This window comes from Schistocerca cancellata, chromosome 3 (genome assembly GCF_023864275.1).
Source record: "Schistocerca cancellata isolate TAMUIC-IGC-003103 chromosome 3, iqSchCanc2.1, whole genome shotgun sequence".
In the NCBI taxonomy this organism is placed as follows: Eukaryota; Metazoa; Arthropoda; class Insecta; order Orthoptera; family Acrididae; genus Schistocerca; species Schistocerca cancellata.
The window spans coordinates 413938232-413951829 of NC_064628.1; the positions used below are offsets into that span (position 1 = coordinate 413938232).

At 36.8% G+C, this 13598-nt stretch overlaps 1 protein-coding gene across 1 annotated transcript in view; it reads right to left on the minus strand.

Annotated features, from left to right (window-relative positions):
- Window positions 1-532: 532 nt before the first annotated feature.
- LOC126175161 (solute carrier family 22 member 7-like) overlaps window positions 533-13598 on the minus strand; it is an 89448-nt gene continuing 76382 nt past the window's right edge. The window contains exons 6-7 of the mRNA XM_049921746.1: window positions 13399-13586; window positions 533-1447 (exon numbers count right to left, since the gene is read on the minus strand). Coding sequence (XP_049777703.1) covers window positions 1229-1447; window positions 13399-13586 — 407 coding nt within the window. The 3' untranslated portion in view covers window positions 533-1228. The remainder of the gene's footprint in view (window positions 1448-13398; window positions 13587-13598) is intronic.

The following is a 13598-nucleotide window of genomic DNA, read 5'->3' on the forward strand; positions in this document are numbered from 1 at the left end:
TTAATAACAGAGTCATGCCACATTTCAAGAGACTAAAAATAGTAACTGTACCTTCCCTCTAAATTAAAACTCAGATTTAAAGCCAATTGTTCTCAATAAAACTAACATTGAGAGTATTTAACGTACAGAGGTTATATTCACAGTTGTGAAGCAAGGATTGGCATATAATACAAACTTAGAATATAATATATTAAACCAGTCCAAAAATAGTTTCAATATACTGGCAGAAATCTATGTAATAAATTACTGATGGTGTTTAGAGACCTACCATAGAATTCTCTTGAAAGTTATGTACAAAATCTATTAATCAACAGCAGTGTTTGTGAAGAAGATTTTTTATAATAGCATGATATCCTAAACCAGACATCTATTTCTTTAATGTAACATCCAATTTTTAATGTAAAATTTTATTATTGCATACATATCGATATCCATATCATACACATGATCTGTGATTGATGAATAAGTATGAAATAACTTGTAATGATAAAGATAAAAAAGCAATTTCATGAAGTCAATGGTATTCATTTTGACAACATTCCTCAACAATGTTAGCACCAAGTTAAAATATTAAAATAATACATTTGATAGTAAGCAGAGCAAACCTTTCATGTTTACAGCTACAATGAATCTCGATCATATGAAGGAACTATAGAAGTTTGAAATTGGTGTTAATCTCCTCACTAGCTTGAGAAAAATAATATTATCAACATTGTATTACTTGAAATGCCTATCATTTTCATGCCAACAAGATGAAGGTAGTACACAAAACTGCCAAATCTTAAGTACTTCTAATGGTTCTCTTATTTTTCATCCTTCCTGTTTCTCACTTCATTGAGGAATTAGCATCACACACACAATTTCACAATATTGTTCTGTGTGTTTTAAATGGTGGGAGTATAATTAGTAATAAAATAGTTGTGCTATGTTATTTAAAGATATTCTAGCTACTTGAATTTTTATATGGCCAATTGATAATACAGAAATCTCTGACCATGTTTTACAGACTTACTATATGTACCATTGTTAAGTTAATGTACAGTATATTACATTTGTTCTTACTTATTCATAATTCTCAGAACTTCAAAATGTGTAGTGTAATTCATGGTAAACAGTACTGCCATAAATAACTGGCCATCATTTCTTAATTAATTTTGAAGTTGTGCTGCTTTTTCAGTGGCATTCTTGCATACAAAGCACACTCCATAACATTTTCTTTTTTCTAAATTCAAGACACACACTTGCATAGCTCTATTGCTTCTTGTCTGGCTCCCTTCCTCTTTGGAAAGCTCCAGTACTTCTGAAAACGACCATAGAGTGCAGCATCTTCTACTGTCTCTGGAAGTTTCTCATTAAGAGATTCCGGCACAAATGACACAAAAAATGATGTAATCAGTAATACACTTGCAAGTACACTAAACATGTACTGAGGGCCAGCCACTTTTTCCTATAACAGAAAGGTTCAAATACAATGTTTGTGCCAACATCTCACATTTTCATTTATCTAGAAACTGCTTGTTACATCATAAGCACATTAATAAAGAACTGTATGAAACCTAGATATACAATTCTGTAAATCATGAAAAACACAAAACTCATTTTAAACAATAAGAATGATGTAGAAATATAATTATGCATGCCAGATTCATTCTTGGAGGGGGGGAAGGGGGAGGGGCAGATATCACCACTATTTCTGAAGCAAAGTGCACAGTAAAGACACAGGCCACTGAATAAACAGGAATGTGTAACTGAAGACAAGAAGTAGAGAAGGAAAGCAGGAACCACAAAAACAGAAATGAACACAGGAATACATAAATGAGGACTTGATATTGGTAGAGTGTAAGTAAACACAAAGAAATAAGACAATTTATATTTCTGAATGCAGAAAGCTAACAAGGAGCACTGTGATGTGGGCAGGAAATGAACAGGTGAGTAAAAACAAGCAAGACAGGAGTTTAATTTCCTGATAACAATGGTGTCATTCTGGTTTGTGATTAAGAATGCACCAGTAAATCATATCTGCTATTTAAGGAATCATTCCAATGTATTAATACATGAACAGGCTAAATTATTGAACCAAGGAGGACATTTGCACTGCCATATATGTGGTCAAATGCCAGTGTCTTCTACTTCTTACATAACATCTGCATGTGGTGTGGGAATCTGCTCCAGTATCACAGGCAGTCATGTGACAAGGATTGCCAGTGTCATGCGTGTTATAAAACATTACTACAGACAAACCATAACATGCCAACCTTTAGCAGCTGCCACCTGTGGACCCAGTCTCACTGTTAAGCAGCACACACATTGGCAACATTAGTGTTTCCAGTAGAGGGACCACGCTGCATCCACCATCAAGTGCACACTCAGGGACACACAATAATCTTCCAATCACTGCCTATAAAATTGTTATTTCACTGCAAGCAGGCAGCAGTGCTCACATTCACAGTCACAACATAATGCACTGGCATTCATGGCCTATTATTCAGAGCTCATAACAGCCATGCAATGGCAATCTGTCAGTTATCTCTTTCAGAGTCTTTGTCCATCTGATGCCGACATTCCCCAGCTTTGGTACTTCAGTGGCCATTGCAGTTACCGTAGTGACCCATGTCACAATGTACTAGTATCATCACCTTGGTCATGACAGACTGTTGGCTTCACAAATATTCATATTTCATCAGGAGGATCCTTCCAGTTGTACCATTCAGAAGCTACACTATGTTGAACTTTGTTCTTTCTGTGTGGTATTAATAAAATGTCACTTGTATGCTACTTGGGAACTTATTTATTGTCTGCAGCCTACCTCTCAGGACACTGGAGTTGCCATTGATAATCAAGTTATGTCACTGCTCTGTCCAGTCTCATCTGCATCTCTTTTGCCAGCCTCCTGCAGCCACACCCAACAATGCTGCTGCTGCTGCTCTGCATGTTGCAGTCACACAGCCCTCCTCTCAAGAATGGCACTGCTCTGGCTTGATGTTTATGTCTAATGCTGCAGCAATGGGAGTTGTCTAACACTGTTTTCTTGTCTGACTACTGCTCATCCCCACCATGTTTGATGCTGCCCACCTACTTTGCACCTTCACAATGAAGATGCAGCTATGACCGGGCTTCCTCATGAAGATGGTACAGCACAGGAAACATCATTTGACAACATTGATACAATTCCATTCCTGCTGCACCTGACCTCATCTGCCCTGCCATCACCCTCCTCTGGCCATGAAACTGATGCTACTTCTCCAGTCCCATGTCTTCATCAAGAAAATTCAGCCCTTTTCAGTCTCTCTTACAAGAGTTATGCAGCACATCAGTTGGCCATGAGAATTGCCAATGTACTATATTAGATTAGAAAAGTGGCAGAAGATTTGAAGTTCAATGTATTATGTCTCCAAGAACCATTTACTAAGGGAGGAAAAGTCCCCAGTATGCCAATAACTGACAAGATAGTCATCCAAGGACAATATCCTATGGTATCAATAACAAAATTTAACAAAACCATTACCAGGACAAAAATATTGCAGTATTTTTCAGAACACACAATCAGTTTGTTAATGTTAACTGGAAAGGAAAGTGGTATCCTGGTTTCCACATATTAAAAAGGTGAATTTAGTGATTATATCAACACGTATCTGCTAAGACTGAAGGTTATCAGTCACCTAGGGTGAATTAAACCCATTGTGTATCACACTGGTGTAAATATGAAGTCAGTATTTTGGCATAGTTGTGTAACTGGTGACTTAGGAAGGCAACTAGAAGCAGCCATTACAGAAATCAACCAAGAGGTACTGAATACACGTCAGTCAGTCAATCTATCAAAGGAAGGTCACAAAATCATCAAATACAAATGTCACTCTAGCAAATACTGCAGCAGCATGCTGTGTGAAAGACTGGAAGGTTGAGAGCAGATTGATGAGTGTTCATATCATCATACACAATACCACCAATGAAAGGGAAAGCCAAGACACCACAAAAAAACGTGTGCATAATGTCTGACTATCATTTCAAGGAAGTGTTTCAGTGTGTAGGAAGTCCATAGTTGGATGCTGATGAAGATGTAAAAGGACAAGAACTGACAGTGACTATACATACAGCAAGGAGGCTTATATACCTATTAGGAGATGTTTTTCTAGATGAGTACCTTGCATCTGGACCAAAGCACAGCAGAAATTAAGATGATCCAAGGCATAGATAAAGGTATGTATTTTAGAGATGTGTCATGGAAAACAAAAATAGAGTGATGGAAACAGATTGTAGAGATTAACTTAGAAACTGGTTCCTGAGGAATACCATACAAAATAGTCTGCAAGAAAATACAACCACAAACAGTCTTTTCTCTTCTAAAAAGGTGTGGTGGTATAGTACCAGGAAGTTGCAAATAGTCAGCTCCAAAAATGTTATATGAATACTATAGAAACAAGCTTCTGCACAAGAAGAATTTATGTAAATAATTGAAAGACTAAAAAATAAAAAGTTTCCAGGATTGGATGGTATTCACACCAAAGTAACACAAACCTTGCAGGAGCAAATAGATTATTACTTGTGTGAAATATGTGTCTTGCAAGGAAGGGTCCTTGCACCATGGAGAATGCTGAAGTGGTGTTTAGTAAAGGGCAAGAGAAGGCTTTAATGACACAGAAATCCTACAGATCAGTTTGTCTTCTGAATGTTCTTGGCAAGACCTGTGAAAAAATATCATCCAAGAGTTTATACAAGATCATAGACTGCTACACAGGATGGGCCCTCACAAATATGGGTTTTTGAAGAGGCAAGTCCACTGAAGGACACAATAAGGTACTAGTGACAGATACTTCATCAATGTACACTGTCTGATGATCAATATTGCTGCACTTTTGATAACCTAGGGTGACCATATCACTTTCATCCCCTGTATTATTAGATCTGCATCATTTACCTGTCATGACTGGACAGACTGCATAAAAATTACATACATACTTGTTGTTTACAATTTTTCATAGAACATATGAAGAAAGCTGTTCTCAACAAAGACATATCATATAACAATATTATATAACAAATGAAAACAATATTATTTTGCTCAATCACTTTTGTCACTGTTGATAAATTTTCCAATAAAGTATGAAGGGGGCTGTTCCAAGTCCTACACAGTTTTCCTTACAAATAACCCTGGGAGCAGACATTGCACTTCTTGAGGCAGTGTGTTGGACATTTTTAGAGCAACTACTGGAACACTATATTGTGGTCCACACGGTTAGCACCTTGTTATTTTAGTGTCCTCTTCTTGTGGATGTCATAATTACGTATTTCTTGCCTCATGCTGAAAACCTCCAGTGTTTTGCTTTCTCTTATGCTGATAGGGCATGAAAACATATACGGGCTGAAAATATTCCTAACAAGGTGAATACGGACTTGCAATGTTTTAGTCTTCAGCTTGAAGTGATGATCCAGGCAGGTTTTCTGTAGCATTAATATCTCCTTGCAACCTAAAGTGTGCCCCCCGCCCCCCCCCCCCCATTACATCAGGCAATATTAATGTGGCTATGAAAGAGCATAGTACACTCTCAAGAGGTACTGCTCAGTTAAACACTGTTTTGTCTGCTTAGAAAGTACTTTACATGGGAGAGCTTGGAATGTACATACACACTGTGTGTTCATTGATTGATAGTTTTCTGTCAACCATGGAACCCAGAGTTTTAGAGCCTCTATATAATCCAGGAATTCAGCGTTGCTGAGGCTGCACATCAGATGTGTTTTTTCTTTGTCCATTTTTATTTTATTTTTGATGAACCACTCTTTGACTTGTTGAAAGAATGCCTCTATTGCTTTAGAGCTGCATCATTGTTTTCTTTGGCAAAAAGGGTGGTGTTATCTGCAAACTTTAACATGTGGTTGTTACAACCTATATCATTGACATAAATAAGGAAAAGGAAAGGCCCTATGAAGGTCCCCAAGGAAAAGGAAAGGCCCTATGATGGTTCCCTGGGGTACACCATGCTCCAATTTTTGTTCTTCAGAGATTGCTCCATGAACTGATACTACCTGCCTTCAGTTTTCAGGATAAACTGAAGAGTTGCCAGAACACCACCTCCAGTACCATAACACTTAGGCTTATTTAGCAATATCTTGTGCAAGATGTGGTCAAATGGCTTGCTAAGGTCACAGTGTTTCAGTGACACACTTTCACTGTCCTCAAACCCCTTCCTTATCTTTGTAGTTACATCTAGTGTTGCTGTAACCATTGACTTTCCTTTGCAAAAACCATGCTGTGTGACATGGAAGGGTTTACTGTTTTCAAAGTAACTCAGTATCTGGTATTTCATTATGCATTCCGGAACTTCAGTTAAAATTGGGAACATTGAAATTGATCTAAAACTGGAAACTTCACACGGGTCATCATTTTTGTAGACTGGTACTATCCATGCCAGTTTCAAGATTCCTGGAAGTCACTGAAGGATAAAGATTTATTGATTACTGCAGCTAATGGTTGAGCAAGCTCTGGAATAATTTTCTTCAGAACTTTGCAGGAAGTGCCACATATCTGCACACACTGAATATTTACATGAATTCACTATTTTTACTATGTCCTTGGGGTGCACTTCATTCGAGTTTCTAGTAGCCAAACAGCTCACACATTTTTTTGGACCTATATCCAAGTCTGGAATTTCACTTACAGCATTCTTCATTGCCCTACCAAAGTACTGACTGAAGACATCATGACTACATGAATTTAAGGTGGAGGTAGGCTTTTTCTTGTGCTCATTTACCAGGTTCCAAGCTGCTTTACGCTTAATGAACCTGTCACTGTGTTTTTTTAACATTCTCCACTCTCTTTCCATAAATTCTCATGGCTTGTATGTAATCAGAATGAAACAGCACTTTAGTCAGAGTGTCTAAAGTTGTCTTCATCCAGTCCTTTATGATTATAACAATGAATTTTAATTTATCTAGCTCTAGTGTATACCTTATGTCCCCTTTAATAGGTTTTTCCCCCTTCCTTGTGATATGACAACAGAATTCTTCTTGGGGATTTTTGGGAACATGACATCAAATTTCATTCTTAAGGTCTGGAAGACATTCAAATTAATCACTGGTCCCAATTTCGGATATTTTCTGCTGCATATTTACACCAGTCATTGCTCCCCTCAGGTCATTTAATGTTTGTTCTTTAATAATCCTTTTACTGAATGTGTAACTTGAGTGCAATGTGCTGGGTTGCAATTTACTCTTGCTCTCCATATTGAGGTCCATTACTAATGTGTTGTGATCTACAGCCATTGGTTCAATTACACTGATACTGGAATCCCAAGTATTGTGGTTGGTGATAACTATGTCTAGATAGGTATCACCTCGTGAAGGGAGTTAATTTTCTACAAACAACTCAAATCTGTTTATTAACTTCCTAAGGACCCTCTCTTTATTACTCCCACCACCCATATGTTTGTTGAAGCCACCATATAATGCAATTCAGACTTGAGGTCTGTAAATTGAGATAAACAGTTCTCTATTTGTGTAATAAAGTTTTCAAAGTTGCCATCTGGTGGATAATATACAGAGATAACAATGAGATCAATATTCGCTAACACTACTATGGCCAATTTAAGATCAAGATCTGTACACAAGTTTTTTTAAATTATTTTGTTTATAGTAAGATTTTTGTTTGCATAAACTGACACACCATGAGTTGTCATGGTTTGATACCATGTATTGCCTTTAGAGAATTGGAATGTCCAGAACCACTGTACAATTGCCTAAGAGACAGTTGCCACATGAGACATCCACATTTAATGTGTTCAGCAAATGACATAATGAAGACAACAAAAGGCTGTCTTCAGGGATCACTGTGGAGTCCAGAGTTTTGGGATGTACCACTGGAGCATATACAAGGTAAGTTACATGACATCAGTGAGCTCACTACAGACTCATCTGTGGCATTGTGAAAGTTTTGGTTGCAGTGTTTGCACCACCTGAAAGCCATGCTGGGGCACATGAACCTGGAGCGAGGCACTCAGTGGTGAGCTGAGAATGAGATAGTTCAGCAAGTGCTTCTAATGTGGGTCATGAGTTGCTGAGTCTTTAACAGGAAAAGGTTGTACCTGGCTTGTCATATGGTCTGGGGACGTAGCCACAGAACTATGTAGGAATGCAGTTTAGCATTCCTAGTTACTATTGATGAATGTGGGAACAACTACCTGACAATAGTGGATTTAGTCACAATGAAACTTCCTGGATGGGAGTTATATTTATATACAGTCTAAAGACAGTAGCAGGAACTGTGAAATTAGTGGTACATTTCTTCTAATGTTAAGGAGTTGGCCTGGTTAAGTTATACTTCAGTCCTGTCCACCCACATAGTAAATGCAGTAATGGTGTTTGAGATGTGTAACTAACCCAGTCATTATTTTAAATGATTCTGAGACTCTTTTCATAAGTAGTACCTCAGTTTAATCCATTTGTAGTTTGTGAAATTAGTGGTCATTGACACTTGTATTTTGCACACATTGTCAAAAGTGCAAGTGAAGTTACATGCAAGTTGCCAAGACTAGTACATTCTCACAGTGAGTTTATGGGGCATTACCATTAAAGCACAAGTGTAATATGGTGGGCTGGTGGTTCATCCAATCATCAAAACTTAACTGCCCAGTGTGAGTTTAGTAACACATTTTAGTAATTCGCAAGATATTAAACGAACTTTGCCTTTTGTGATCTAAGAACATTTGTACTCTCTTGTTGGTTATCACTATATGTTATGTGAAAGTGAAGCATACAAGCAGTAAATCCGGTGTAATGGCATGCATTCTACACTACTTTTGGAAATATAAGATACGATTTTGAAGAATTGTTAATACAGCATAACATGAGTGACAGCATAACAAGAGTGACTTCACAAAGTGAGACAGTTATTGACAACATAATTACTAATAACTATGAGTCACATGTAGTTCAGACAGAGATATCTGATCATCATGGACAACTAATCAGCTTTTTCAGAAGTAATGAGACAGTATCAGAACCAAAACAAACAACCAAAGAAATTAGGATCATATCAACATCTTTAGAACAATGTTAAGTAAGGAAACCTGGAATGAACCCCTACAGGCCCAGAGTGTAAATAAAAAAAATGATGCATTTATTTCAACAATTAAGTGCCATTTTAATGTAGCATTTCCCACAGTAAAGAGACAAGAAAGGTGGCAAGATCAAACACAGTGGATTACCAGTGAAATACTAGAACAGTGAAGGAAGCTTCAGGATGTGAGATGGATGGGCGAAGCTGAAAACTATAAAGTGTTAAAAAAGAAGTATAGGAAAACAATAAGAGAAGCCAAAGCAAGAGCAATTGACACCACTATAGCAAACTCAAAAAACAATGCAAAGGCAGCTTGGAATGCAATCAATACTGAAAGAGAGGAAAAAGATGGGTCAAACAAAGAAGAAGGTATTAGGTCAATTAAAATAGACAAAACAGTGGTCACAGATGGTATGGAAATAGCAAACATATTGAATAATAACTATATCAGTGTAGTAGAAAACTTAAAATTGGAAAGAAATAGTCAAAAACAGAAGGGTATTAAGGTACCAAAAAGATCATGCAGCACTATGTTCTTAAGACCAGTCATGGAAGATGAATTGCGGAAAACTATACAGAAACTGAAGTCCAAGAAATCAGCTGGTGGTGATGAAATATCAAATCATGTAATAAAGCTGGTATGTGAGGAGATAACAACACCACTGCTGAACATAGCAAACTGTTCTTTCAGAGATGCAATTTTTCCAGAAAAACTGAAGATAACAAAGGTAGTACCAGTGTACAAGAAAGGGTATAAGGATGATCCCAACAACTACAGACCACTTTCACTGATATCAGGTTTCTCAAAAATCCTAGAAATGCTTATGTATACCAGAATAGTTAACTATTTGGACAAACTTAACATTGTCATACCCTCACAACATGGTTTCAGAAAGGGTAAATCTACAGAATCAGCAATTGCCAGTCTAACAGAATACATTTTACAATCCTTAGATGAGAAAAAAATTGTCTCTGCAATGTTTCTAGATCTTTCAAAGGCATTTGACACCACTGACCATGAAATGCTGATACAAAAATTAATCAACTATGGCATTCGGGGGCAACCAGGTGAATGGATAAAATCATATTTGTGCAACTGCAAGCAGTATGTATCATTAGGAAACTTGTACCAATCAGAAACCAAACCCATCAAATATGGAGTGCCACAGGGTTCGGTAATGGGGCCATTGTTATTTAATGTGTTTGTTAATGATATAGGGCTTGAGGAGGAAGAAAAGAAAATATTGTATGCTGATGACACGACAATACTAAATAGTGACCAAAATATGGAACAGCTTGAGAGAAGAGCATACATTTCTGTAAATGTCACAGCTCAATGGCTGTTGGAAAACGAACTGGTTATAAATCTAAAAAAGACTATGTATGCAGTGTTTAAAAACAAGGAAAAGGCTGTAGACATGGATTTAGAGGCTGATGGAGCAAGGCTGGAAGAAGTAGATTCTGCTAGATTCTTAGGTATTCTTGTGGATAATGAACTGAAATGGAAAAAACATATTAATAGTGTCTGTAAGAAACTGAGCTCTGTCATATTCTTAATGATGCAGCTATCACAGTATTCAGACAAGAACCTTCTGTGTACAGTGTATCATGGACTTTTCGAACCATACTTATAGTATGGAGTGACTGTGTGGGGAAACCCAAACAAACAAGAGACAAAACGAGTGTTCACATTACAAAAAAAAAAGCAATTAGGACCATTTGAAGAAGAAAGACCTCTGAAACGTGCAGAAACTGTTTCACGAATTTAGGTATCTTAACTTTTTCATCGTTGTATATATACAAAACAATAATGTACATCACAAAAGGTAGTGAGGACTGGATTGCAAATGCTAGTGTACACACCCACAATACAAGAAGGAAGAATGAAGTACGGAGCATACCCCACCAACTGGCAATGCTAGAAAAAGAACCCCAGTACTCTGGTATCAGACTACTAAGAAGTCTGCCCAAAAACCTGCAAGATAGTGTACTTCACAATGACTTTCCAAAGAAACTTAAAGACTATCTCATTGAAAAAGAGTTTTACAGTATTGCAGAATACTTATGCCATTAAATTTGTATATATTGTTATTCATTATCAGTAATGTAAAAATGTAAGCTAAAGGTGTAGAAAAATAAGTGGTAAAGAATGTTAATACTTTGACATGTCCTATATTACACGTACATTTACTGTACACAATGTAATCTTACAGGATCAAATAAAATTCATTTCAATTCAATTCAATTCAAATTAGTGAGACTGATGACCACCAGGTCATGACTGAACTGCTTCATATTTAGTTTTCTGTGGAGAAGTTTCATCCTCTTCAGTAATCCTGTTTTCTACAATTTACCTCCCTCTCTTATTGCTCTGTTTTACATCATGAAAGTAACAGGGAAAGCCTGTTATTTGAAAATAAGGAGCATGCATTATGAAATAACGACTAAAGCCCTATTTGTGTACATGAAAAATAATTTTGTACATTTTGTACATGGGATTTTATACCTCTCCTTTCCCTTTATAAATAACTGTTGGGTTTTGTATACATTTTATAGGGGAGGTTTGGTGTTAAATATGTTCTGTAACCCAGTAAGTACAGAGATACTTATAAGCCAACGCAAATGTTTCACAATGGTGAAATACTGTGAGTGACCACTGACATACAGACAGCAATGTGAGCTAGCAGCCAGTACCTCATGGACATTGTGCATCCTTCAGTCTCACAAGCCACAGTCCATGTGGTTTGAGCACAATGTGTGCTCCCCACCATTGAGTACACAATCCAGACAGCCATCACTCATTTGCTACATTTATTGTGACCACAAATTAAGCGGTATCCATGAGAAGGGAGACTATTTGCATGCTCAGCTTGTCATGCATCCATTGCTCTTCCGTGGCCATGAGACTGCAGTGCATGCTTGATCACTGATGAGTATGTTCTCTCCAGGATCAATGCTCAAGCCATTCACTATGGCCATGCAATCATGGGACATTTTGAATGTGATTATTATGAGTTTTTGAAGTGTATACATTGCTGTTAATAACTGAGTTGTTGCATAATCATGTGTATTTAATTACTGTAACCTATTCCTCCATCTTGGACTTAGTGCATGGGCACAGCAGTATGAAGGCTCACAGTATGACAGTTTTGAAAGTGGCAAAAACCACTTGTTGCATGCTTCAGTAATGCTGCAAGGGTACATTGTGAAACATGCTTGGATAGCCTCATTACAGCATTTCACATGTAAGTGAAGGTTTTTTGTTTAAATTCCAGCTCATCATATAATTTTAATCTGTCAGAAAGTTTGATAACACACTCCATTGCAGAGTGAAAGATTAATTCTGACTTAGTCAGAAATTTGAAAATGTAGGCCAGTTGATATCATCCAACTAGTGTTGGAAAATGTGAACAGAAGGCAAACTATGGGAAATGAAGACTGTAAATAAAATCTGATGATTTATGTTATTACAGCCTGAAATGAAATAAGAGTTGTAGACCTGAAGTTTCTGTATAATGAATACCTACAACAATGAATATTCATCTTAAGTGGAGACACAGATAAATCTGTAGTAAAGTGCATAAATATTCATTTTCCCCTGAATAAAATGCATGAAGGAATTGTAAGTTGTGTTGTTAGGTCAGAAGAGGAAATTTATAGCTGTCATCAATGGCTAAGACACTACGTAAGAGTAATGTTGTGTAGGTAATTCTTAAAATTTATCAGAAAAAATATGTTGCACAAAAATATAATCACAAATCTACCTAGTAAACAAAGCAAAGTCGTGTCTGTGTCTTTCTTTTTGTCTATTTTGGAAGAAGGCCTTGTGGCCAAAAGCTTACATATTTAGTAGTCTTTATGTTGAGTCTGTCTTCAACTCAACATCCCTGCTATATGGTGAGTAACATTTCTGTCCTTTTCTAATATTGTCATTAATCCATTCTGGATTGTCCATTGTTTGAAATATATTTTCAACACACAATGTCATTTATCACACATGTAATTAAAAAAGAAAATTTTAATGCTGGTTCTTATGCAAGCCACAGAATTAGTTATAAAATTACTAAGTGTAAATAATAACATTAACATAGATTTCATGGCATAGGAAAGCATAAAGTAGAACAAAAAAGCTTTAGGTAAGAAATAATGATAGTAGAATTAGAACAAGCTGAAGATAAAGATGAACATTACTGAATGGAAGAATTATTTGATTAATAATGTATCATGAAAATACCAGTTACTCTTCGTACAGTCAGAGATGAAAAATTTGTGAAGGCAGAATAATTATCACAGTAAATGCTGTAAGTCATATATCTCACAACCAGCAAATTCAAACCTGTAATACATACCAGGTGTGCAAGATATGGTGGTAGGCAGTGGACACATGTAAGAAGAATATACTCCATAGCTAAACTGATCTGTCTAATGCAAGTAGGGTGTATTTCCATGCTCTGCAGATTTGTGAGTGACACTGAGCAGTGTGAACAGAACTGGAGTAACAAAGATCCAGTTAACACCATCCACGGAGGTGATGACTCTGAAAAATATG